The following is a 25,170-nucleotide window of genomic DNA, read 5'->3' as shown; positions in this document are numbered from 1 at the left end:
GAAGCTTTAGCCAGGTTCACAGATTTGTCACGAAACTACTATAAGAACGAATATAGAGAAATGAACGAAATAGAATATACATTGAGACATAGGAATTATAGAACCCAGAGATATAATAATGCCTATGGTAAAAGAGCTCCAGAATTCAGAATACCATTTCTGTTGAATTCATTGCCATTAGAGCTGACAATGTTACAGAGTAGGAATGAGATTCAAACAAAACTCAAAGTGCACTTCATAAGGATAAATCATTTTGATTAGTTTCAGGAAATTAGTTGAGTTTTGTTTTTTGTGTTTATTCCAGTTTATGAATTTTTTATTGACTATCTATTATTTTTTTTATTTTATTTATTTATTTATTTATTTATTTATTTATTTATTTATTTATTTATTTATTTATTTATTTATTTATTTATTTATTTATTTATTTATTTATTTATTTATTTATTTATTTATTTATTTATTTATTTATTTATTTATTTATTTATTTATTTATTTATTTATTTATTTATTTATTTATTTATTTATTTATTTATTTATTTATTTATTTATTTATTTATTTATTTATTTATTTATTTATTTATTTATTTATTTATTTATTTATTTATTTATTTATTTATTTATTTATTTATTTATTTATTTATTTATTTATTTATTTATTTATTTATTTATTTATTTATTTATTTATTTATTTATTTATTTATTTATTTATTTATTTATTTATTTATTTATTTATTTATTTATTTATTTATTTATTTATTTATTTATTTATTTATTTATTTATTTATTTATTTATTTATTTATTTATTTATTTATTTATTTATTTATTTATTTATTTATTTATTTATTTATTTATTTATTTATTTAATTATTTTTGGTTTTTGAAGCCACAAAGGAAGGAGAGCTAACCTCATTCATGGCAGACTCCACTGCACGATTTACCCACCAAGTTATTACTTATTGATAAAATAGATTGAATCAATTGAAGATGAAGTTTAATTGGAAGATTCAAGGTAGAGTAGATGACTGTTTTGATAAAGTTTGATAAGAAAGTGAGGGTTGACAAAATTATGCTTAGCTAGGAGTTGTTTCTCCTGTATGTGTTCTGATATGTCTTCTCAAATTACCTAGCTGAGCAAATTTGAATTCACAAAACTCGCAATTAAAAGGTTTTTCCCCAGTGTGTGTTCTGATATGTGCTTTCAAAGTACCTAACCGAGCACTTTTGAAGTCACAAAATTCGCAGCTGAAAGGTTTTTCTCCAGTATGTGTTCTGATATGTGCTTTCAAATCATTTAACCTAGTACTTTTAAAAACACAAAATTCGCAGCTGAAAGGCTTTTCTCCAGTATGTGTTCTGATATGTGTTTTCAAATTACCTAACTGATCACTTTTGTAGCCACAAAACTCGCAGCTGAAAGGTTTTTCCCCAGTGTGTTTTCTAATGTGTATCTTCAAATGACTGAACCATGGGGTCTTATAGCTACAGTGAGTGCAGCTGTAGAGCTTGGTCTTTTTGCCAGCCACAGATGACTCAGTGCACTTTTCCACTGGAGAGATTGAATGCTCATTCAGTCCACCCACTTCTGTTGCATAGTCTCGGCCAGATGTGCTGCAGTTTGAAGGCCACATCTCTGGTTCGCTCTTCACTGCACTTTCTTCAGCCTCTTGCTCGTCTGCAATCACCAATAATGCAACTTGTAAATTATAAAAACAGAATATTATATAGTGACATTCACGTGAGTGGAAATGATAGGATAATGATCCGACACAACTTTGAGTCACAACCGCCTTCTTTTGTAGGTAACTCTGAGTCAAGTCCTCTCAGCATATCTGATATAATATTAAATGTTGATTATTGCTAATAATGCATTTACAATGTATATCTTATTTGTCAAGATCATGATTAAATAATACATTTTGTAATTGTTATAAAGTATTCTGATGGTTCATTATATTTCTTTATAGCTAGCTAATGGTGATAATTCTCCATAGTGATGATGGATTGGTTATCAGAGGTAATTGATGAAATTGAAGAAGTAAAATTTATAACAAAAAGTAGACAAACATCATTAGATTGATACATCCAATTTTATGGAATATTCTAAATACATTACATCCAACACACTACACATTTGATCTGTACATGTGCATGGTTGACATGTGGCAGACAGCCCATTCAGGAGTAGCATTTACACAGGAGTTCCACTCCCAAACATCAAACCACTTCATGTGAGAAAGCTGGCCACAATCTAATCACCCGAGCAAGGAGTGTAGACCCTGGTCAATCAGGAATCGGTTAGTAATAGAATGCATCTCACCATATGCATCCTCTTTGATGAAGATCATGTTGTAGCCAGGGATTAGATAATGTTGTTGGCTGCAATCATCTTCCACTGCAGCTGGTTGCTGGCTGCTATCATCATCCTCCTCCTCCTCCTTTTTAATAGTAACTGTCGCCATCTGCAACACATACACATTCACAATCAATGGCAGGACTATTATTATTATAGACTACATTATTCACAATGGTTTACGAGATGGATAATTTTAGATGACTAGCAGACTGTATTGTAGAAGGGTATGTATAACAGTAGGTGAATGACATTTTTATGAGAAGTGTAGGAGAAATGAGAAGTGTGGGAATAAAAAGTGGTGTTATTGTAGTTGTTTTTGTGTATTTTATATTATTTTTCAGGTTTTTTGAACTGGGATGAACTTTGATTTGTACTTTAAGTTTGAGTATGAGAATAATTGACCATTTTCTAATTGAATTTGCTAACTTGTTGCTTAGTTGTCGAAATTAAAGCAATTTTTAAAATACAGTTTGAATTGAGACATAACCGGAAAAACATCATGTTAACGGTGTGCGAGCCTCGGTCCTCTGAATGGGGAAATTTCCCATTCAGAGGGACAAATTATTACTCTGTTGTATATCCATATTTTTTCACTATTAAAATTAAACTTGAATTTTAAAAAACTTTTGAAGTGAAAATGCACTTACTTTTTGTATAGTGACGATCGTTTCGACCTGTTGTTGGTCATCATCAGACTGTGGGAATTCACTCAGATGACAAGGCTATGTGTGGTAAGGGATGAAGGTGGTGGAATAGGTTGTGGTGGGGGTTGGGTTGGTGGATATTTAGTGCGGCGGTATTTTTGAACTTTGGACTATTTTGTCAAAGAGTGTGTGGGAAGAGAAATTTATTTGATCATTTAGGAGACTGTTGGGAAACTGTTTTGTGTGGTTGTAGATTTCGTATTGTTCCAATACATTGAGTTTTCTGCTTTTCAAACAGAGATTTGAGCAACCAGGCATCTACAAATTAAAATGTAATGATTGTAGTAAACTGTATATCGGACAGACTGGACGTGACTTTCAGACAAGATACAAAGAGCACATCAGAGCCATTAATAAACCACATAGCCACTCAAACTTTGCTGACCATATTATATCCACAAACCACACATACACAGACATCGCCACCAATCTTGAAATCCTCCATATCTCACAAAAAAGCAGAAAACTCAATGTATTGGAACAATACGAAATCTACAACCACACAAAACAGTTTCCCAACAGTCTCCTAAATGATCAAATAAATTTCTCTTCCCACACACTCTTTGACAAAATAGTCCAAAGTTCAAAAATACCGCCGCACTAAATATCCACCAACCCAACCCCCACCACAACCTATTCCACCACCTTCATCCCTTACCACACATAGCCTTGTCATCTGAGTGAATTCCCACAGTCTGATGATGACCAACAACAGGTCGAAACGATCGTCACTATACAAAAAGTAAGTGCATTTTCACTTCAAAAGTTTTTTAAAATTCAAGTTTGACAAATTATTGTTGAATTTTCAGTTATCAGTAATTTTTATCTAGATGAATAGGAAACCGAATTTTATAGAGTTAGTAGGAGTAGAATAAGGAAATTATTTGTGCATGTGAGTTCAAGTATAGTGGGTTTTATTAAATCATATGTGAGTGTTGCTGAAGAGTCCAAGATTGAATATTGTTTCAATGGTGAGTGCCAAACTTTTGTTGTTTTTCTTATTAAGCTCAAAATTTAGTTTCATAGAATGATCGAGGCCCGAATTTAGTTGCAGCAAGTTAGCAAGTTCCCAAGTGTAGAAATTAAAAATTGAATATGCCTTATGTCCTAAATCAATTACTGAGTAACTTTGTTTGAAACTTTGACATGTGACATCAAGTAGTTTTGATTAGTTCAATAAAACTGAAGTTGAATTTTAAAAATATTTTTCAATGAAGTTCCTGACTCATAGTTGCTAGTTGCTAAAATAGATGACAATTTAATATGATAATCTGTGCATTTGAATGAACAAATCCACTGAAAGCTTCCAAACAGTCAAGGATTCAAACATAAGTCTACTAGTATAAATTCAGCAATTATTATAGAAGAGTAGAAACACCCCGTCTGTTTACAGTGGTATTTACCAAAAATCTATATTGCAATTGTTTTGTTAAATAAAAATATTTCTATATTGTAAAAAACTGTCTGGCAAATTTGTGGAGCTGGAAAAGGATAACACTATCTGCTTTGTGGAATAGACAAGGATAGCAACATCAATGTTAATCAATTACTACCATTTTAACGTGGACCGTACTACAGCAGACTTGATTGTGGAAGAGTTGGAGAAATAGGGTGATTTTTCAATACTGTTACCCAGTTTTGAGTAATTTATAAAACAGAAATTAAGATTCCACTAGACTGGTTAACTGGAATTTCACATAGAGATTCTTAATTTGTTAAGGATGATTGTGGGCCTTTCATTTTCATTGATCAATTGATAACAGTATTGAGGATGAAACAAATTTATTTAATTTGTAATTACAAATCTATTTGGCTTTTCATCTACTCCAAAACAATAACTGAATTGTGTTTGCTCAGTTAAGTCTATAACTTCAATTTAAACCCTACCCCAGTCGAGTGTTTAAAATTACGCCATTTCAAGTTCTGGACTTGAATATTTTTGATAAATCCTCGACTCGGAAAGAGGCGAGAATCTAATTCAAGTCCTTGACTTATAAGCCCTTCACTCAGAAAGCGAAATTACTACGTTAACGCTCTGACTAGGAAAGCCAATTTTCTGACTCCAGAGTTTAAATCCAGTTAAAGTCTCGAACTTAGCTAAATCATGAGCTCGGGAACCGGCCTTTAATATAGTAAAATATAAGTTGTTGTATTTCTAATAGCAAGAAAATATAAAACTGAATTCAATCGATTTAAGCTTCCAAAAGACCATTGCAGAGCACGGGTAACACGGGTCGCAGCCTTGCTGACTCTGCCCATAAATCAGTGGTGAAACTCCTGGGATTTGTCATTGACTCAAAATTGACATGGGCAGGCCATATTGATGGAGTTTGCACCAGGCTGGCACGAGTAATCTACTTGCTGCGTAGACTCAGAGCCCTTTCAGCAGGAAAGATATGGTGATGGTATGCTTTGCCCTTTTCCATTCCCATCTGCTGTATGGACTCCTGCTGTGGGGGCATGCAGCGGGCTGCAAGAGTGTGCTGATGCTCCAGAAGAAAGCACTTTGAGTGATCACCTCAGCAGGGCATCGTGAGCACTGTAGGCCTATCTTCATTGACCTGGGCATCCTTACGGTCTTCAACCAGTACATACTGTTGAGTCTGCTGCATGTTAAGGACACCGAGGGCAGTCATGTGCTGAGGGCTGATCGTCATGTGCACGCTACAAGGAGGAGACTTGACATTGACATACCGCGCTGCAGAACCAACAAGAGAAAAGACTCCTTCCCAATATTTGCACTGCGCCTATACAATGACCTGCCTGTTGGTGTGAAGAACCTGCAGGGTATTGCTTTTAAAAACCGAGTTGAGATCTGGCTGAAGAGGAACCCATTCTACTCAGTCAATGAGTATTTTAATGCTCACAAGGACAATATAGTTTGACCTGTCATCTTACCATTCGACGCCATCTATCCAGTTCCCTGGTCATGGATGTAGAAGGAGGAATTAAGGAACCTGCGCCTAAATAGAGGAATTCTAACCGACATAAACTTTACATTGGGGTTGTAATAATATCAGTTAATCCATAATATTAACCTCATCGTACATGTACCGTATATATTTTTTAATAAACTACTTAAAACAAAATTATTTCCTTACCTTCATTTTTTCTGACAGAAATTGGCTTCTAAGACCATTTATTTTCTTCTTGATGTCATCATGTGTACATCCAGTTCTTAAGATTTATATTTTCGGCAATTCTTTTATAAAACGATTGTCTTAATAGTCTATTTTTATAATCTTGATGTTTAGGATTAAATAGACTTTTATGATTTTCATATTCGGAAATAAGGAGGTTATTGGTTTCAACACACCAAGTGTACTTCGAAGACATTTCATTCAAATTAAAAACTAACCTGAAATAAAACTAACCTCAATCAAATTAACATCACCTGAAATTCAGAATCTGAACTTTTATAAAAGATAATGCCAACCTATTATCTTTGATAAAAGAAATCTTTTATAAAATATGGCCTATTAGACTATCAAATATGTTTGTCAAATATCTTTTATAAAAAATTTGACCGTGTAATCCCGGCCTAAAATCTTTAAATATCCTAAACATCTTACATGCTCTAATGCATATAATGTAAATATGAATCATGTAGCAATTACTCAATAACGCTCTAAAACCTCAATTTATAACATGAGATAAGATATAAATATGTAATCATAATAAATAATACAGTAATGTTTAATTGAAAAAGGCCTTACTGAGTTTCAAGTTATGTACCATATGTCCATTGTGATATAATTGCTTATACAATTTTTAAGTAGGCTACTTACTTCTGACTCCATTTTGGTATTTTATATTCAAATTGATATTGGATAAAATAAAGTACCAAACTATAATAAATTATTAGAGGACAGCCGGACTCAAAATCAAAAACACCAGCCAATAAATTAGCATGGAAGGATGGAAATGGAAAGATGCAACACCATAGAACAGAAAGTATACAGAAAGGTATCTTCAAATCTAATCATGCATTTTACAAGACTAACTTGTGTCACGAAGTAGGAGAACATTCTCTTCTCTGTGCTTGTTACTCTCAAAGACCATGAAGAGATCTTTAAGGTCTTTGGTGACTCGATGCTTGATCAAAATTAGGGAACTATAAATACCTTTATAGTCTTTACCTTAAATAGCTTAAATATCTTGAATAGTCTTTATAGTTCCTTAATCAAAATAGCACAAAAAGAACAGCATGACAACGCGCTTGGAGAAACTTGCATTACTACTAACTTTTAACATCAAACTAAAAACACCATTTTGTTGTTTGGATCGTCTAGAAGATTGCCAGCTGTGAAAACTATCCAACTTGTGATCTGCCAGTTTAGGAACGAGCTTTGAAAAGTATAAATTGTACATTGACTAGAGATGTGTCGTTCGGTCATGACCCGTTCGAATTGAACGGGTCATTAAGGTGAACGAGTGATCCGGATCACATTTATTCAAAAAACCCGTTCATTTGACCCGTTCATCAACTGAGGTAAACCCCTGTTTTTACTGTCTTTACACATCAACTGTGGTGAACCTTTTTTTTTTTTTTTTTTTGCTTGCTTATAGGAAAGCTATAGAAAATTAACCGTTCAATTGAACGGGTCTTTTTGAACGGGTCGCGGCAGTGAACGTGAACGACTGACCCGAATCAGTAAAGTGATCCGAACTTCCCATCTCTAACATTGACGCAGATCCGCGTCACAGGGAAAGACTGTTTTGAAAGAGTCTCGAATTGGCGTGTGCGTTAGGCGCCAAAACCGGACACTTTTACATCCGTACAGAAACGACAAAGTCAGACACATCAAATCTCTGACACTTCAAAAACAAGACAGTCAGGTTATACTTCTTGGACGGACTGTACTACGCAGAGCTGACTGGTTTTCAAACAATGGTATTGTTCTGATGAATCCCCACATGTAGGCTATTCTTAACAAGACCATTGACAATTTATTTCTGAAACCTATCACTCTTTTCTATCCCTCTTCATAGTAATATCAGTCGATGACTTATCTTGTAACTGTATAATTCCTATTTATCAGTCCTATATATATTTTATAAGTCCTATATATCATTCCTATTTTGTGCAGTTGTCTCTCTTTTCTGCAGTTATCTGGAGCTTAAATAATAGAACTATTAGTAAATTTCTTGACACAAAACAAAAATAACTTCACTTAATAGGTCAATTGTCAAGATTAGTGAGTACACTGAAACTTCTCTATAATTCGTAGTTTTGTCATCAAAAACACTGTAATTAGTATTCCCATAAAGATAAATACACTAATATGCCATAGTAACTGATAACTCCAGTAATGAGTTCATCGAAAATTATGCTACAGTAACTAATAACTCCAGTGATGAGGAGACCGAAAATCACATCAACTGATGAAGTGAATTGGAAAAAAGGGTGTTGTGATTTATCATTAGTAAGCTGGAATATTAATTGCATGCAATTACCACAATTTACCCATTTATTCATAACAGCTAATGCTGATTGTTAATTATTTACCCATACGGAGTGAACTTTAAAGTTCTATGGATTCACATATAATAATATAACTAGAGACACCCTTGGTTGAAGAACTCGCTCTTGAACAGTTGTATTGATCTCTGAAATCTTTTACAAGTATGTCAAATTAATATTTAACAACATTTTCTAATATTCATTCATAGAGGCTATATTATGAATTAATTATGGGCAAAGATGGGATCAGTATCAATGATATAATTTTCTCGTATTTTGTTTTATCAGCCTCGATATTGCAGAGCTTGATATATAATTTGTCACCCTCCAAAATTCGTATTAAATGCTTGGTCCCGTAAGCTACAAATTATATAGGTTCTACTGTGTTGAATGTAGTCTAGGCCTACTGGAGGGTTAATTACTCAAACATTGAGAATTTTGAATATAATAAAATTATTCAGTATTGTTTTTCATTTTGAATGTCATTTTCAAGATATACAGGAAGATATACAGTTATCATTTCCCAAAATAGCGGGAAAATGTTATTTTTTCATGATAATATTTTGATGATTGATTTTTCTACGTTTCAACGACGGGATTTGCTTTTGTCTGTATATGTATGTTGGCATGTTTGTAAATTAGCTTTTGATGATTACAGCTTGGCAATGCTCTCGGTTTTATTTATAACAGGTAATATTGTCATCGTCAATACACGCCAATCAGTCATTGGATGTTTTTCCGATGTCCGAAGGGCTAATTGAAGTGACATATTGACAATGAGATCTGTTTATAAATGCTGTACGAGGTCTACTGTTCACAGAACTACTAGCTACAAGTATTCAACTGCAGAAGTCGGAAATAGACATTTCATTTTACTCATGGAAGACACCCACCCTTATCTATCTACTTCATGTCTATGAAGATAACAATATCAAAGAAACAGAGTTGAAAGTACAAAGACATAGAGATGGAAATTTAGAAGTGAATGAATTGCTATAATTCAATTACTCAGGTATATTAAAACTGACTACTTTAGCATTTACCTGATTAATATTACCACAATCATTATGTTTTAAATTCAAATTTGCGTTGCGTTGCTGTCACTCGGCTGCTCTCTGCACCATTTTCTCGAATCATGCAATAACTTCAAAAAAATGACGTCAACAAACTTGGTGACTCAACACATCTGTCTCGTTTTCAACTGACAATGGCAAACTCTTTCGATCAGCTGTTTTCAACTGACGATGAAAAACTCTCTTGATCAACTGTTTTTAACTGACGACGGAAAACTCTCTCAGTCAGCTGCTACTCGGTTGATGAATATTATTACCGTACCTAATCATTTTTAAGTTCCCTCAGTGAGTTATCCTAAACATGAGTCCTAATCCAAATGATGATTCTCGTATCACAAACTCTATATTTCAAACTTAATCAAAATCGTTAGAGCCGTTTTCGATTTCCATCAGACATACAAACAAACTAACAAACAGAAATTGAATACGATGATAAATACGTCTATAGTAACATCCATATGGGAACGTCTGTTATAGTAGACTGCACAAAACTAATCCGATGTTAGTTGGAAGAGCTGAGTACCTCCTCACCCCTTACCATAAACTTTGCCAATTCTTCAGGTGTACTGTATTATGAAGATATCAATATCAATTTTTACTTATAATCAGCTGCCTAGGGGCCTAGGCCCCCCTCAAGGATCAGATAAATAATGAAAATGCGGGTCTATCTACACGAATCCTCAGAGTCTCATAATGATTTAATACTTTTCTTTATCAGCAGTAGTATAATTCCTTCTACAGTATCAACAATGTAGCAAAATTGCCTTGAAAGTATGGGTAGAGAGTAATAAATAATATATTTTTCTCTGTGGTATAATTTGAATACAGAATGGGTACACTTATTGATCAGAGCACAATAAGTGAGTTATTGAATAAATTTCAATGTGAGAATTAACAAGTTGCAAGATGTCACAGTGAAAGCAAAAGAAAGGGCACAATCAGACAATCAAAAATGTATGTAAAGGGTTGTTGAGAATTAAGGAAACAGCTTGATGTATCTTCAGCTTTCTAACTGGAAGTTATTTTCCAATTAGAATATGATCCACAATGAAATTGTTGAAATTGTCATTGTAAAAGAAAAATTTATCTTTTTCCATGATTTTTAAGAAATCTGTTTCAGTGTATTCCTACTCTAGGGCCTCTCTGTAGACCCATATTTCTAATAAATATTCCATGATTGAATTAAATAACTAATAATGTATATGTTTGTATTGATACTTCAACCACATTTGTATAAAATTGGAAAAAATGAAGCATATAATAACATCTTCTAATGTAACATTTATGGGGAAAAACCCAGGTCCCTCTATCCTTTGGGGTATATTCCTCCCCCCCAATACCCCTTGGTTTTTATCCCCCCCCTTAGCAGTTTGGTGAAATGGCACCACTGAAGTTGAATGAAATCAACTTGGTAATTGTATGGCAAGATTACGATACATATGAGCTCTACTTAGAAATGGATTGTGAAACAAGATAATTGTACTGGAATGTAATAAACTGTGATATTTTCATGATTATATAAAAGCAATTTAGCCATTCATTTCAATCATTGAGAGAAAAACCAATAAGATGCTCATATCATCTTCTCAAATCTTAATACATTAACAATACACTACCGGTAATTCACGTGTAAATAATACTGATGTGGTCGATTTCAATGAACATTAAATGAAATGTTTGTTTTCTTCTAAATGTCTATACTTGAGCATTCTGTTGATTTCGAACAGAGATCACTTTTACGGAGTTTTCTCAGATGATGCAGCAATCACTGAGGAATAACCAACACATAACTCAATAATCCAGGAGAGAGTCATCTAAAATTAAAACTATTAGTGCAATATTGCTAAATTATTAGTGTTTTTCAATAAATTATTAATCCTATAAATGTCTCTTAATTAAATGATAAGTTATGGAGTTCCAAATATTATAATATTTTTCGCATTCCCATTTTTCTTTTTTTATATTTGAATCGCTTCATTTGGGTCACTCGTTGTTTAGTCAATATAGTATTTAATAGTATTATTCAGGTATATCTATCACATAAATCTCTCTCAGCAGCTACTATATAAACGCTTAAAATAGGTTGCTAGGGAATGATAATGATAAGAATATGTGATGAATAATCTATCCTGTTCTAGGCGAGCAATATTTCTGTATCACAGATATCCAAAAACTTCAACACTAAAATGTGAATATCTTTGAAACGGTTTGATATATTTATGAGCGATTCCACCATTCATTGTCTCTTGAAATTCTTTATTATTCGAATCTTGTATTAAAACCTTCCCATAGAAAATTTTTGATTCAATGTGGCGGAACGAAGATGGCAGACCAAAATTATTTTGAAGCTACCTATAGAATTTTTTTCAATTTGAATAGAATCCCAGTGGAGCCCACTGTTATATTATCTTTGGAAAAGGAACATTAAGCTGTTTTCCTATTAATATTACGCTGTAGGCCTACGTGAATCCATAGGACTTCATAGGTTTCTCCGTATGGTTAAATGATTCAGAATCAGAATTCAAATTTTGTTAAATCAATAATACCAACGACATAGCAACTGCCATCACAATTTGTATCATTAATATTACGCGTATGCTACTGAAGGATAATAGTCAGGCAGACACACAGGAGCAAGTTATTTTGTCTCATGCAGTACTTTCAATGTTACTTTTATATCCTGAAAAGGACGAAGAAGTGAGTAAAATATTTTGTTGTTCAACGAACTTGACCTGTAAAAAGGTTCGAAGAGTGCGTGTTCAAAATTTGAAGCTGATCGATCAACTCTTTCTAAAGTTATTGTAGTGCATTTAAACAAACAAGCAAACCCACAGACTGGCAACAACTTTGAACTTGAGTAAAAAGTAAGAACTTGCTAACGCTCGTTCAACAAATATTATTGAAAGAACAACGGGCGGTATTATCAAGTTGGGAGCACATAACTTGAAGGAGTAAAATTATTTCAGTGTAGGGGATTGTGTATTTCACAAGAGAGTGTGGTTCTGAGGGATATAGGCCTATAGTGAGAAAGTGAAGAAGTGAGGATTTAATTGAATTGCAGTTTTAGTTTTTTTTTGCACGGCCGGCCCTCTCTCACATTCAACCATTAACCCTCCAGTACGATGCTACATCAACTATATTATACAATCCTACTCGGTGGAATGGGGGAATTCACAATATTACAAGCAAGAGTTGATAGTAATGAATATTATTGACACAAAGAAATTTACAAATCTAGGCATGGGAAAGTCAAATTCAAGATAGGTTGTAGATAATTATGTCTGAAGCATTGTATGAAATAATAACAAAACCCTGAGGGGTTTTGAAGAAAGGAGAGCATTAGCACACAACCAGGTAAGAGAGAGAGTTAGAGAGAGAGAGAGAGAGAGAGAGAGAGAGAGAGAGAGAGAGAGAGAGAATGAGAGAGGAAGCAATAGAACTAAATAAGGTTGAGATAAGAGACAATGTCACGCAGGAGTATTGTCCACACTTCTACAGTCACACTAAGTTCTAAAAAGAATATTTCAAAGAAAGTACAGTCTTCGCCAAAATTGAAACCAGTTTACTTCCAAGCTATTCTGTCAGCTTAACTCACATAAGCGTCAAAAGCTGATAGCGACAACCAGAGACTGTTTTCCAGGTAGAGAAATTAGTCACGGACTCGCCCCGCCAAAACAAGACACTTCTTTTCCAGCACAAGAACGACAAAAGTTGCCACCGCCAAAACAAGACTGATTTTCAGTGCTAGGATGGATGTGTCTGACTTTGATGGTGGTGTATCCTGACATCGTCCCGTTTGGATCGTCTAGAAGATTGCCAGCTGTGAAAACTATCCAACATGTGATCTGCCAGTTTAGGAACGAGCTTTGAAAAGTATAAATTGTGTATTGACGCAGATCCGCGTCACCGGCAACTGTGAATTGGATGCCTGTGACGCAGTATACATACAGTATGGAAACTTGGCTAGTACCCTGACGCCAAAATCCGCCATCTTGTTAGGAAGCGCCGCATTGTAAAGCCTTGTACACACGTCCGTACAGATTCGCGCGAACAATCGTATGTACATATGCCTCAACATTCACTGTACGTCCTTGTGGACGCGATCCATGTATGCCTCGGCATTCAAAAAGCTATCTGATTCGCAGACGACACGAAGACATGTTAGATGTAGATTTTCCACAACATGACAACAATGGCGTCATTCCATCATTGAAGATAGTTATCACAAATTGCAGCAGTATCATTTTATTTCAATGAATTATATAATAAAATCAAAAATAAAACTTGACAAACGATGTTGGTGGTTTGAACGATTGTAGGTTGAAGTAAGGAAATAAATTGCTACATGACATAAGATTGACAAATTCAAACTTTATTAGGTTGTCAAAACATTATCTTGTTGATATACTGAATCTAATTCAACTAGTTACCTAAACAATAATGATATCATCATGAGGGAAGCAGTAACTCCACAAGAACGATTGGCTCTAACTTTGAGATTCTTGGCATTAGGCGATTCATTTGTTGGTTTCCAATATCTATTCTGAATTTCAAAAAAAGAAAATTTCTACAATAATTCCAGAAGTTTTGATGACCTAATCAAAGCACTTAACACTGTCTCACAAAATTCACAGTCTTCTTTAAGGAAATTAGCCATAAATTGGATCAAATACTAAATTGCTGCCCATTTTAAACTAACTCTGCTCATTCACATGACAAAACAAGATTCTCCAAAAGATTAGCTTTAAGATTTACCTTTAAGGGAATACTAGTTCAAAGTTTGAATAAATCTCTCTATAGATAGCCTAGCTATTTAAAACGTATAATATCATATTGAAGATTACAGTTTTAATTAGCAACTCTGATAACATGAAACAAACACAAGATGATTTGATAGCCACAGTAAAATAATATTTGAGTTATACTTTCTTGTAGGAACCCTGTAGAGAAGCTTTTTTCACTTAAATTATGCAGTTCTAAATTTGTTAATCATGATACAAATTATATACTCCATGCATGTTTCTATTTAAATATTTGACAATCCACATATCCTACAAAATTACAAAATACCACAATTTACAATTAGTTTTTGGATCACAATTTGATTTGTCATTCATTAACCTAATTCATTGGAATTAGGTTATGACGCCTTCAATGTTTACGTTTTGCCTCACCCGTATGGCAAAATCGCGTCCACACGTACATTCAATGCTCGCCCGAGGCGCCTTTGAGCACGCCAAAATACCGACAGGGTTCCGGTTCGCCCACATGCCTCAGCGAACAGTGTCCACACGTGCGAATGCAAGCCCATACACGTTTGCTCACCCGAGGCAAACGTACGTGTGTACACCGTTTAATAGTATTGATGGTAGGTTCGGATCACTTTAATGATCCGGATCAATTGATCTCATTCACTGCCACGAGCCAATCAGAAGGCCAGGATTGGAACTTCCCAAGGTCACGTGACGTGTCTAGTATTTGCGTCATGTAAAAAGTATTGGTTAGATTAAAAGTTTCCATTCTGTACCTGTGATGTGTGCGGCACCGGCACTGAACGTGTTAAACCCTATAGTGAGGTCCACGTTATAATGACAGTGGATGAAGATAGAAGAATAGCAATGCCGATTCTCTGCATTAATTAATTATATTTCCACACTGTCAAAAAAATAATTGGCATCATTGTGGACCTAGAAAAGGATAGTACCACCGGCTTCGTCGAATGATTGACAAGGATACCAAAACCAAAGTTGATCAAATACTGTCATTATAACATGGACCTCACTATACCCCAGTCGAGGGTTTAAAATTACGCCATTACAAGTTCTGGACTTAACTATTTTTGATAAATCCTCGACTCGGAAAGAGGCGAGAATCTAATTCAAGTCCTTGACTTATAAGCCCTTCACTCAGAAAGCGAAATTATAAACCCCAGGGTCTAACGTGATTTCTAAACTCCAGGGTCTATTCAAGTCCTCAACAACGTTAACGCTTGACTAGGAAGGGCAATTTTCTGACTCCAGAGTCTAGAGCCAGTTAAAGTCTAGAACTTAGTTAAATCATAGAGAAACAATAGCGTAAGTAGATATCCCATGGTATGAGGCGTTTATGTCGCAACTTTTACTGTTATCTCAAGCCGATTACTGTTGATTATTGTAGAATTTTACTGTTTTGTTGAGGTGAGAGTGTATGAACGGCACAATATAAGAGACTACCAGCGTCATAAAGCTTCACGGGAAAGAACTACGTGGGCTATCGGCTTGAGATAACAGTAAAAGTTGCGACATAAACGCCGTATACCATGGGATATCTACTTACGCTATTGTTTCTCTATTAGTCCAGGCGCTAGCTTACATTGAGCATACATGAGAGAGGCAGAGAATTTGACTTTGGATTATTGTTAGGGGGTCTTTAGTGTATATGAAACTCGATGTCGTCACGTCCCAGGGTGGTCGACAGCTTGGGGGGGAGGGGGGTAAGTTGTAAAAAACGCGCGCTTATAAAATCGCCTGCCCTGCAGTTACTATTCATAGTACAGCTTTTAATTTTTTCTCAATATTATGTACACATAACTGGCTTTCAATGTGGTCCTCTACATTTTTGCGATAAACTGCATAGTTTTTCCGTAAAAAAATAAAATATCTCGAAAAATGTATTTTTTTATTATGGACTTTTTGTTATTTCTCGAATATTGAAGTCATTAGCCGACTTAGAGGAAAAGGCTCCCAATAAACGTTGTAGGCCGTTTCTTCCTGAATCCAATGATATATATAGTTCGGGGGTTACGATCATAGATGCGGTGGTGGGAGGGGGATAAGTAGCACTGTTACGCTGCGGCGCGGTCCTCCCCCATGATTAATGCGCGTAATGGCCTGTCTATCGCATCGCTCCTACTAGTCTGTGCATTCAAATTATGTATTTCAGGAACGCTATCTTATGTATTTTCGGTCGCTGAACACGATTTTTCAACTCTCAAGTCTCAATAATTGATAATTTTCATCATAATATACTAATTATGGTCAAAATTACAAACTTCATCTCATTCTGCAAGGAAACTAAGAAATGACTGTTTGAAATAAACGAAACTTGGGTTTCAAGAAATATATTAGGATAGAATAATGATAATATTTATATGTGTTTATGTTCTATTGTTTGTATCTCAAATTAATTTATTGTGATGCACTGCAGGCTAAATTATATTATTAAAATTGCACTCTGGCCACGCTTACTTGATATAGTAGTCGGTTAATTTCCAAGAAATATTTGTGGAATTTCTTAGTCCTTCATGGTGGAAATGGAATTCATCATTCATTCATTATCATAATGATTATGTTTAGTATGAAAATGTTAATCTTTCGTGAATCTTCAGTTTTTCGTGAACTTTTGAGAAATTATATCCAATATAATAATAGATATGTGTCAAATCAAAATGAAATGAAAATTCAAATATTCATTCATATTATTTCTAACAGTATTATTATAATGATATTTCACTAACTTTTGATTGATTCATCCATTATGGCGGTATTCCCGTTCAGACTGTTTTGAAATGGTAACAAGATATTCAGTATCAAAATTTGGGATTCAAATAGTTTGCCATGCCTGTTATTCTTTCCCAAACATATTTATATGATTTGTAATTTCATCCACAAATGAATGAACGTATGTATTCCTGCACGTAGCTAACGTATGGATTATTCCTTTATAGATTCTTGCATGTCACATTAATAAATCTCTGCCACAGATTTAGAAATCAAGTCTCGATGGTTTGGAGAGCATATTATTGGAGTGATTCTTTTACTCTGCTGCTTCTAATATGTTCACTACCTTTGTTTGATTTAAGACCATAGACATGAAAAGCTATGTCCACCTGTATCACTCCATCTTTATTGAGAATTTTCATAACTCTTCTCATCACAAAGTTTCCATAATCTTGCAGCGTATTGAAGTTTTGAAAAGTGAAGTAGGAGTTGAATTCAGGAGAGCCATGTCATCATTATGCGAATTTGTCAACGATATTTAGGGATTTAGTCAAATCCACAACTAGTTTCATTCACAATTTCATGGGCCAAGTGAGATTAAGAGTTTTCTTTCAAATATCCATCAGATGTTGACAGAGATTGCGGTTATTGTAGAAATGCATGCTGCACTAAAACTTTAATGCTGAATTATCTATAATAGCCTAGTAAAAATACAGAGATCAGATCTTTTTGTTCTAGAATCAACTAAGACTAGGATTTTTGTTTGATTGCATTGTGGAGAATGAAAGAACTCTGTTTCTTTTTATAGGTGAGAATACACTTTTACAATTTGCCACAACTATGTTCAGATAAAAATCATTGGAGACCGAATAACTATTTCTTTCTATACGTTCAAAAGAGAATCACACACTTCTTCACTTGCTTCACTCACTTGATAACATTATGCAGACTCTGTTGTCCATCAGAGTCTTGAAGAAAAATGTTATGTTCTCTTGAGAAGGTTATGCTTCTCACAATCACCAGTGATATCCATAATGATGTCAACATAATTGAACAGAATATCTTTGATGGAAGATTTATTTATATAGTAGCAGTCATTTTAGGAAAGCCTTTGAAGAACTAGCTATTTCAATCACTCAGTTTTGGATGATCGAATGAGGGTTTGCTCCAAAGCATGATCGGTTGTCACATTTATTAAATTTTCAAGGTTTCATTTGACAGAGAGTCAATGTATTGACTGTATAGAGTTAATGTTTCCTGTTTGGAAATTATTTTCTACTTCTATGAGTATTTTTTTTATATTTTCTAGATATAACACATACTCCATAACATAGTTTGTGTGATTGAATGAAAAAAGTATGGGATCTTTTCTCGTACAGTTCCTATGTGCAATACCAGAGTCCTTCCTTATGAGCATGAATACAATTTAAGATAATTTAAACTATGTTACAATAACCAGTCATAAATTTTAAAGTAGTTATTGATTTTGCATTGTGATTCTAAAAAAACTCCACAAATAGCTCCTGACTTCTTTCAAATATACTTTGAGAATCTCTCATATTTGAACCGTTCATGAGTCCTTGTAGTTGTTTCATTGAATTGATTGCTTGCTCTCACACCTTAATTATACTGATCTCCCCTCAATAGATTTCCAGCAGTATTCTCTCCAAATATTTCAAATTCAACAAAGATATCTCCCATTACACTTTCGTTCAAGTACCACCCCAAGACAATCAGTCAAACTCAGCCAGATTGAAAGTGTTTATTCGTAGATATAAGTTACAGAAATCAGTTGATGAAGCTGCGTTTACACCAAAGTTATTAACAAAATGTTAACTTAATCGTTATAGATTCTATTAGAATCTATATTAGATTCTATGGAACTTGGCAAACACAAGTGTCCATCATGTGATTCTATTAGAATCTTTATTAGATTCTATGGAACTTGGCAAACACATATGTCCATCATGTATATGATAAGTTATGTTCAATCTCATAGAATCTATAAAGATTAAGTTATATTAACATCTCGTTAATAACTTTGGTGTAAACGCAGCATTAGAGTTGTATTTCCTTTGTAATAAAATATTTAGTCATATCACATGGGAGTAATTGGCATTATTTGTGCTTCAACTGTAAATTTATATTACGAAAATATTTTACTCCTGTTACACGGTGCTCTATATGGGGTAGCCTATATTATTTGTTTAACTTACTCCATTACTTGACTTTCGCAATTCAGAAGTGATCATTGAACTAAATCGAATAATTATTCTCTCTCAACGGAATATAAGTTTTTTATCGACTGAGAAACACATAACGGATTCCTAACAAGATGGTTTATCATAAATAATGATAATGAGATGAAGTTTGTAATTTTGACCATAATTAGTATATTATGATGAAAATTATCAATTATTGAGACTTGAGAGTTGAAAAATCGTGTTCAGCGACCGAAAATACATAAGATAGCGTTCCTGAAATACATAATTTGAATGCACAGACTAGTAGGAGCGATGCGATAGACAGGCCATTACGCGCATTAATCATGGGGGAGGACCGCGCCGCAGCGTAACAGTGCTACTTATCCCCCTCCCACCACCGCATCTATGATCGTAACCCCCAAACTATATATATCATTGGATTCAGGAAGAAACGGCCTACAACGTTTATTGGGAGCCTTTTCCTCTAAGTCGGCTAATGACTTCAATATTCGAGAAATAACAAAAAGTCCATAATAAAAAAATACATTTTTCGAGATATTTTATTTTTTTACGGAAAAACTATGCAGTTTATCGCAAAAATGTAGAGGACCACATTGAAAGCCAGTTATGTGTACATATCTATAAACTCAAATTAAATTACTTATTTTAATTAAATTTAATTATCTTAATTCATCCTACACACACACCATGGATAAATCATAATACGGTAATCATTAATAAAATACTGAAAGAATTGAAACAAGTCACTGTCAATGTGATTCAACTAAGAATGATAAAAAGCTCATTAATCTCAACCGGAGAATGATCAATCAACCATAGGTGTAATTTAGATTTGTAAGATTTAAGATTATTTGAATTTCTAATCTCGACGGGCAGACTGTTGAAAAATTTATTACCCAAGAAAATGAAGCTCTTTTGAAAGAGACTGCAATAAGATCTGGGTGGAATTATTAACCCTCTAGTATTATATATAATAGAAGTATTTTTAACAATTTATTAATATGTGAAAATATAGTGGGGGGGGGGGTGTTATGGGTGAGTTTACTCAGGATGAGGGTCCATTAGGAAAAAATCAATATTCTCAAATAACGATTTCAAAAGTGAAGAAGTATGTTTTACATCGGTAAGGCTTGATAAGAATCAGCCATTAGATGCACTTCATTTCAGTATTTCTTAGTAGAGAGGAAATTTCAAGGATCAAAATTTCAGACACTCATAACCTGATTTTACTCAATCATCAGATTTCGTCTCACTACAGCTAATTAATTCTCCTTGGCTCGTCATGGCGGTTCAAAATCATGCATCATAAGTCAAACTCCTTGGAGAAATGTCTAATTCATTCAATTGGAAATCTAAATGATAAAAGTGCTCTACCTGGTATCAGGTTGTAAAGCACAAAATTCACCCAGAGGGATTCAAATTATACAAACTTTGTTGAAGTTCTGACACTGTGTTACTAGTAGTGTTTATTACACTATTACTAGAAGTGTCAGAACTTCAACAAAGTTATTATATAGTGTTTCGTCATGGAAAGCAACTTCAATTTCAAATTATACATTCAAATGGTGACAAACTAAATAAATTTTCAATAAAAAACTGAAATTCATGAAAATTGATTTTTCTTGAAATTTAAATCATTTGAAAAGAATTGTAACTCTGTACTGATTGAAGATAGAGAGCTCAAAATAATTTCATTTTATTCGAAATTGTATAATCCACCCAAAGAATTAACATTCAGTTTCTTTCTGATGACTGGATTTGGTGGAAATAGCTGAAAACTGGAAAATTAACCAAAAACACAGGGTTTTGGGGGCGAATTTTGCATGAAAAAAAATTGGCTCTGGTCCTCTGGACTTCTCTAATGTAATATCAAAACAATTTTTTTCAAATCAGAACTACAGTATAAATAAATAATTTTACTGCCGCTATATATAATATACTGTAAGCATACCCCATTTTTCATTTCTGTATTGACTGGACAAACAGAACATTTTAAAATCATTAAACAGAATATTCAAGGTTCTGAAGAAAATAATTTAATATGTGATTTGCTACACTATTGATAATTTTCATTATCGATAACAGCTACAGCATAGGTTGAAACTGTATGAGAAAATATCTTCTTACATTGGTGCTAAGTTATACAATAAATTGCCTGCCGAGTTGAAATCTAAGTCAATAAGCTTTTTCAAAAGTAGTTTATACAGCTTTCTTGCTGCAAAGGCTTACTCTAAGCTATAGTTATCGATTCCTGTGATAGCTAGTAGATATTGGCACTTACAAGTTGTATATTTTAGCACATACAAGTTATTATATAAGCACTTACACGTTGTATATTACTAATATTAGCACTTACAAATTATTGTATGAATACAGGTAGCCTATAAGCGCATAGCATTAATTATATTGATTTATTTTTCTCCAATTTCCATATTTTATTGTTGTATGGTTTCTTTCTGTAGCTTGTTTCAAATTAATCTCTATGCCGATGTTCAACTGTTTATTGTATTACATGTATGATATAATGTGTTGAATGAATCAATATCTTATCTTAAGGTGCGTACAGATTTATGCGCCACAAACATGAGCAATTCACTTTTAATCAGCTGATGCCAAGCTTTTTATATCTGTATCTTACCGTTTCTGTAAAAATACAGATATAGTCAGCTGATTAAAAGTGAATTGCTCATGTTCGCGGCGCGTATATCTTTATGCACCTTTATCTTAGCAGTGATACTGAACTATACCCCACATGGATATTATAGTGAATATCAGAAGAAAATTTACTTGAAGAACAGAGTTTTATTTTGTCACATCCACATTATCACAATATCAATTCTCATTCATAAATTTTATGAAAACCAACTTGTTCTGATACAACCTATCAATACATGGCACCAATAAAACAATAGCCTTCACAGTATCAATGAAACACCATATTGATACACCTATCACTAAATCACCCATGCACTGGCTAAATTAATACTCCTTCAACTCCTATTTATATTCAAATACCTAGTTTATATATAATTTGGACTCAAAATTGAACAAAAACCATGAAGTGTAGCTAAAAAATAACCTATTTTTGGAAAATTTCTATCTAAATTTGGGAAAGGAACAGTTTTGGGATTTAAGTCTGTTGTTCCATTATCAATCATTCATAATTGAGAATGATAGTGTATGTACCAATGTATAAATAAATTAATACTCCTTCAACTCTAACCTTAATTAATATAAAATTAGCAACGTGGCTAGTTGATGGAATTGTCAATGAATTCCTGTACCTATCTCAAAAAAATTCCCCTATAAATCGCCTTACATTTCCCTCCCAAATGAAATTCATGTGCGATTCCCGATTTTCCCACCCTGTGGACACCCTGTCATATATTAAGTTTCATAAAAACACTCATATGGGCTACTTTTTAACAAATTAATAAAAACAATATAAAAATCTTGAAGTACCCTTTATTTTTAAAATAGTTCAACAACTAGTTTCAACCCTAACTCAAGTCATTTTCAACTGGAGAATTTAATTGAATTCAATTTATTTAAAAAATAAAGGGTACTTCAAGTTTTTTATATTGCCTTTATTAATTTCTATATTAAGTTATATCCACTTTCTGTTTCAACTGAGATTTTAAGATTGAAATTGCCCAAAATTGATTTTTTTCAGAGATAATCAACGTTTTTTTGGAGTAGAATGTGTGTGAGGTTACACAGGATGGTGACAGTAGATGTTTTTACACACTCAAATAAGGATAATAATAATAATAATAATACTAGGGATTATGCCCACATAAGCTCATAGGCTTACCAACACATAAAGATTTGATACAGCAGGCTATCACAGATCTCAAGGTTTCCCTGGCCCTAGCCTAATCATCAATTTATGGGCCGGTTTCCAAGCTCAAGATTAAGCTAATAACTTTAAACAGCTGGAGTCAGAAAATTGGCTTTCCAAAACGAGGCGTACGTTTTCAGTCGTTACATAAAATAATAGAGTTTAAGATTCAAGTTCAACTTTCAACTCAGAATTCAACTTTTTTGATGAAAGTAAAAAAATCATTGTTTTTTTTCTGAATATCACTTTGCTTAGACTTATAAGATGTACTATAAAGGGTGGATTTTATGACAATATAACGGGGATAATGGTTAAGTTACTCTCTATTGGTTTTCAATATTGTTCATCCAACATATATTTTAGTAGAAATAAATTAAAATGTACATCCATGTCATGAAAATTAGAAGTTTCCCCAGTCTTGTAAAGATGCTAGTTCCATGGAGGCTATTACACAAAATCACTATAACTATTTTAAAACTAATTTAATAAATCGCTATAACTATTTTAAAACGGCTACTAACTTAATGAAAAAATAACACAACATTTCGACATTACTCCGGTCAGCTGCGGAAACAAAACTGAAAGTTGAATGGTGAGTAGCTTTATTAGTGAGCACGGTTTGTAGTCACACTACCGAGTCGTCAACAACATGGCGCCACTCGTTCATTTCCCCCCTATGCCTCAGAAGCCAAGTTACAAGTGGTGGACAGTATCTGTTGCTTTGAACTCACAGAAATCACAGCTGAAGGGTCTTTCTCCTGTGTGTCCTTAGATGAGTGAAGAGATGTGATTTCCATGTTGCTTTGCAGTCACCAAAATCACAGATCACAGCTGACAGGGCTTTATCCAGTGTGTGTTTTTAAATGTCTGAAAAGAGTTGATTTCCATTTTGCTTTGTAGTCACAGAAATTACAGCTGAAGGGTATTTCTCCAGTGTGAATCCTCAGATGTATTTTGAGATCAGATTTCTTTGTAGCTCTGTAGTCACAGGAATCACAGCTCAAGGGTCTACTGTATCTCCTGTTTGTGTCTTTAAATGAGAGTTAAGATTTTATATCTGTGTTGCTTTATAATCACAAAGATTAGGTACTGCTGAAGGGACTTTCTTCAGTGTGTGACTTTAGATGAACGATGAGATATTTTTCCTGTGTAGCTTTGTACTCACAGAAATTACAGCTGAAGGGTCTCTCACCAGTGTGAATCCTCACATGTGTATCGAGAGCAGATTTATGTCTAGTTTTGTAATCACATACATTACAGCTGAAGGATCTTTCTCCTGTGTGTTTCCTTAGATGAGTGATGAGACTTGATTGATGTTTTGATTTGTAATCACAGAAATCACAGCTGAAGGTGTTTTCTCCAGTGTGTGTTTCTTTTAAATGTCTGATGAGATAATGTTTCTGTGTTGCTTTGTACTCACAGAAATCACAGCTGAAGGTGTTTTCTCCAGTGTGTGTTTCTTTTAAATGTCTGATGAGATAATGTTTCTGTGTTGCTTTGTACTCACAGAAATAACAGCTGAAGGGTCTCTCTCCAGTGTGAATCCTCATATGTGTAACGAGAGAAGATTTATGTCTAGCTTTGTAACCACAGTTATTACATCTGAAGGATCTTTTTCCTTTGTGTGTCCTTAGATGAATGATGAGAATTGATTTATGTTTTGATTTGAAATCACAGAAATCACAGCTGAAGGGGCTTTCTCCAGTGTGTGACTTTAGATGAATGATGAGATATTTTTCCTGTGTTGCTTTGTACTCACAGAAATTACAGCTGAAGGGTCTTTCTCCAGTGTGAATCCTCAGATGTGTATCGAGAGCAGATTTATGTCCAGCTTTGTAATCACAGACATTACAGCTGAAGGATCTTTCTTCTGTGTGTGTCCTTAGATGAGTGTTGAGACTTGATTTACGTTTTGATTTATAATCACATAAATCACAGCTGAAGGAGCTTTCAGTGTGTGACTTTAGATGATTGATGAGATGTGATTTCTGTGTTGCTTTGTACTCACAGAAATTACAGCTGAAGGAT

At 33.8% G+C, this 25,170-nt stretch overlaps 2 protein-coding genes across 3 annotated transcripts in view; one reads left to right on the top strand and one right to left on the bottom strand.

Moving 5' to 3' along the window:
- The window catches only part of LOC111058137 (sodium channel protein Nach), a 475,868-nt gene that overhangs the window by 387,923 nt on the left and 62,775 nt on the right, over positions 1 to 25,170 (top strand). The gene's annotated exons all lie outside the window — the stretch shown is intronic.
- On the bottom strand, positions 866 to 7,326 carry LOC111064068 (gastrula zinc finger protein XlCGF17.1-like). 2 transcript variants are annotated; one of them, XM_039440763.1, is made up of 3 exons: positions 7,201 to 7,326; positions 2,322 to 2,463; positions 866 to 1,676 (listed from the first exon to the last, which is right to left on the bottom strand). In XM_039440763.1, the coding sequence occupies exons 2-3, from the start codon at positions 2,461 to 2,463 to the stop codon at positions 1,075 to 1,077; spliced, it is 744 nt and encodes a 247-aa protein (XP_039296697.1). In that variant the 5' UTR covers positions 7,201 to 7,326; the 3' UTR covers positions 866 to 1,074. The 2 variants fall into 2 exon arrangements, with proteins under 2 accessions (XP_039296697.1, XP_039296696.1); XM_039440762.1 differs by having other exon boundaries at positions 6,163 to 7,295.

The sequence above is a fragment of the Nilaparvata lugens genome, chromosome 14 (assembly GCF_014356525.2).
Source record: "Nilaparvata lugens isolate BPH chromosome 14, ASM1435652v1, whole genome shotgun sequence".
Taxonomy (NCBI): Eukaryota; Metazoa; Arthropoda; class Insecta; order Hemiptera; family Delphacidae; genus Nilaparvata; species Nilaparvata lugens.
Note: the sequence above shows the minus strand (reverse complement) of the source record. Positions and strands in the feature narration are given on the sequence as shown.